A 2,482-nucleotide genomic window follows, 5' to 3' on the forward strand; every position below is an offset into this window, starting at 1 on the left:
TACCTGCGCGAGGCTCACCACCTGCGGCACGGACTCGCCCCCGTCGCGATTGGTGACCACCACCTATAAGGGAATCCTCGTGAGCACCATCGCGCCGTCGCGTGTGTGTGTGCGCCGTGTGTCGTGTGCTGTGTCGTGTGTGCCGTGTGTTGCGTTGAGGTGGTACCGGGGTGCCGAGTAGCAATTGTTTGACAACGTTGGCCGTGGCCGCCAACAGACGACGAAGGCCGGTGAGCCACAGGGTGGTGGTGTCCATCGAGCGTCGCCACTCCTGCGCCCGCCCATCGCCGCCGTCTGCGGCCGACGACGAGAACAGCCGCGCGTCAAAAGTCGACACCAGATCGCTCAGCTTGCCCAGGCTCTCGTCCACCGCCGACGGCGACATCAGCACCGCCTTGCGCATTCGTATCCGCTTGCCGTCACTAAGTTCAATCGTTTTGCCGTCGCGCTCTGCACACGCGACACACATGACACACACGACACACAGGTGAAAAACGAGTGATGCGAGCGCGATTCGTGCACGATTGAGTACCGGGCTCGCTGCTGCTGGCTTTTTTCCGGCTACCGGCGGTGTTGAAGACGTGGACCTCGTCGGTGCGCGGGTGCAGGAGCAGCACGTGCTGGAGCATGTAGAGCGGCTTGCCCTCCTCCTCCTTGAGCCCGCCGGCCATCCACAGACTGTCGGTGTCGGCCAGGCCGCCCGAGCCCTGGTCCTCGTCGACCAGCACCGGGAACGCGCGGAGGAGCGACGCGCCGCCAGAGGCATCGCGGCTGCGCCAGCACAGGGACAACGTCAACTGCTGCCACTTGTGCGATGACTTCCAAAACTGCGTGATCGTGTCTGGTTGTGTGTGTCGTGTCGTGTCGTGTCGTGTCGTGTCGTGTCGTGTCGTGTCGTGTCGTGTCGTGTCGTGTCGTGTGTCATACCTATTAGTCACGACACACGCAACACAACACTACACACGATTCAGGTGGGTACCATCGGTGATGGCCGCGGGAACGACGAAGAGGTTGGGGAAGCGCGGGTAGCGGAAGTCGCGGTTGAGTCTAGTGATGCGCCACTGCTTGTCGGGCGTCTGCTGCCGTTTGAACTCCGCCGCCGCGTCGTAGACGCAGAAGCCGGACGCGTTGACCGGCGCCGCGGCAAAGCTCTCCTTGTTCTTGTAGGCAAACAGGTCCCTGCGCTCCACAAACACCAATATCGGCGCCGGTGAGCGTGTGCGACGTGTGCGATGTGCTGTGAGTCTGAGCGACGTGTGCTACGCGTGCGATGTGTGTCATTTAAATGTCGTACGATAGCTTGGCGGGACACAGGCGCTGTTTGAAGATGGCCGAGATGGCCTTGTGCAGCTCAGTGGTGAGGAAGAAGACCGAGACGGACCGGAAGTCCTTGCACTTCAGCGCAAAGCCCGGCAAGTCTTGTTCGGCGTGGCGCACCTGCTCCACCTTCATGACCATCGCTAACGGCACACAGTCGCTCATCTCCTATTTTGGTGTGCGTGCGCGTGCGCGTGTGCGGTCGTGCGTGCGCGTGTGAGCGTGCGTGTGCGATCGTGAGTGTGCGTGTGCGGTGGTGCGTGTGCGGTGGTTGCCTGTGCGTGTGCGTGTGCGTGTGCGTGTGCGTGTGCGTGTGCGTGTGCGTGTGCGTGTGCGTGTGCGTGTGCGTGTGCGATTTTGACAGATCATAACTCGAAGAGTTGAGCGGTGACGTCGGGCTTCAGGGTACCTGTGCGATGAAGATGAGGCGGTAGTTGGTCACCCACAGCGCACCGCGCCGGCAATCGCGCAGGGCGTGATGGGCGAACAGCACGTCGGGCTCCGAGCTGCCACCCCCGTGCAGCAGCTGCTCACCCGCTATGAGCCCACCCTCGTCACCTGCACTCTTGTGTCAGGCCACCGGTCATTTTAACTCCGAAAGGAAGAGCGAAGCGCGGTACCGGAGCTGTGAGGAATAGCGAAGGTCCCGGACGCTGCTCCCGAAGCCGACGTGTCGCGCCCTTGGCTTGCGCTCTTTCTGCGGAGACGACCGAAGCGCGATGACTTGGTCGCGGAAGAAGGTGATGATAACGATGATGAAGTAGATGACGATGTGGGCGACAGCGGCGGCGACAGTGACGGCGGTGAGGCTGAGGCCTTGAGCTGCGCGCGGGCGTCGCGGATGGCGTCGACCCACTCGCGGGCCGATCGTTCGTCGCGCGCGGCCATGACATACACGCGCCCCTCCGTCACCACCTCGAACAGCACCCGGCCCTTGGCGGCAGTCTTCTTGCCGTCAACTACCACCAGCCGAGTGTCCTGCACCCTGTCCAGCGCGATCGAACCTCGCTCCACCACGTCTACCCAAAAAGAGAATAATTTTTGATTAAAATAAATAAATATAATAAAACCAACAGCGCGTGACACACAAAAATGGAAAGTGCAATTAAAATAAATAATGAAGGAAAATAAAAAGTATTAAGTGACAAAGAGCGGGCACCGTGTT

At 60.8% G+C, this 2,482-nt stretch overlaps 1 protein-coding gene across 1 annotated transcript in view; it reads right to left on the minus strand.

The window, feature by feature from the left end:
* The window catches only part of ACA1_214010 (Protein-tyrosine-phosphatase), a gene marked incomplete at both ends in the record, with an annotated part of 2,662 nt that extends 457 nt beyond the window's left edge, over nt 1-2,205 (minus strand). The window contains 7 exons of the mRNA XM_004337008.1: nt 4-63; nt 167-450; nt 533-841; nt 980-1,179; nt 1,295-1,485; nt 1,727-1,875; nt 1,938-2,205. Of these exons, the coding sequence (XP_004337056.1) occupies nt 4-63; nt 167-450; nt 533-841; nt 980-1,179; nt 1,295-1,485; nt 1,727-1,875; nt 1,938-2,205 (1,461 nt within the window). The remainder of the gene's footprint in view (nt 1-3; nt 64-166; nt 451-532; nt 842-979; nt 1,180-1,294; nt 1,486-1,726; nt 1,876-1,937) is intronic.
* Between the last annotated feature and the right edge of the window lie 277 nt (nt 2,206-2,482).

The sequence above is a fragment of the Acanthamoeba castellanii genome (genome assembly GCF_000313135.1).
Source record: "Acanthamoeba castellanii str. Neff unplaced genomic scaffold scf7180000084758, whole genome shotgun sequence".
Classification (NCBI taxonomy): domain Eukaryota; phylum Discosea; order Longamoebia; family Acanthamoebidae; genus Acanthamoeba; species Acanthamoeba castellanii.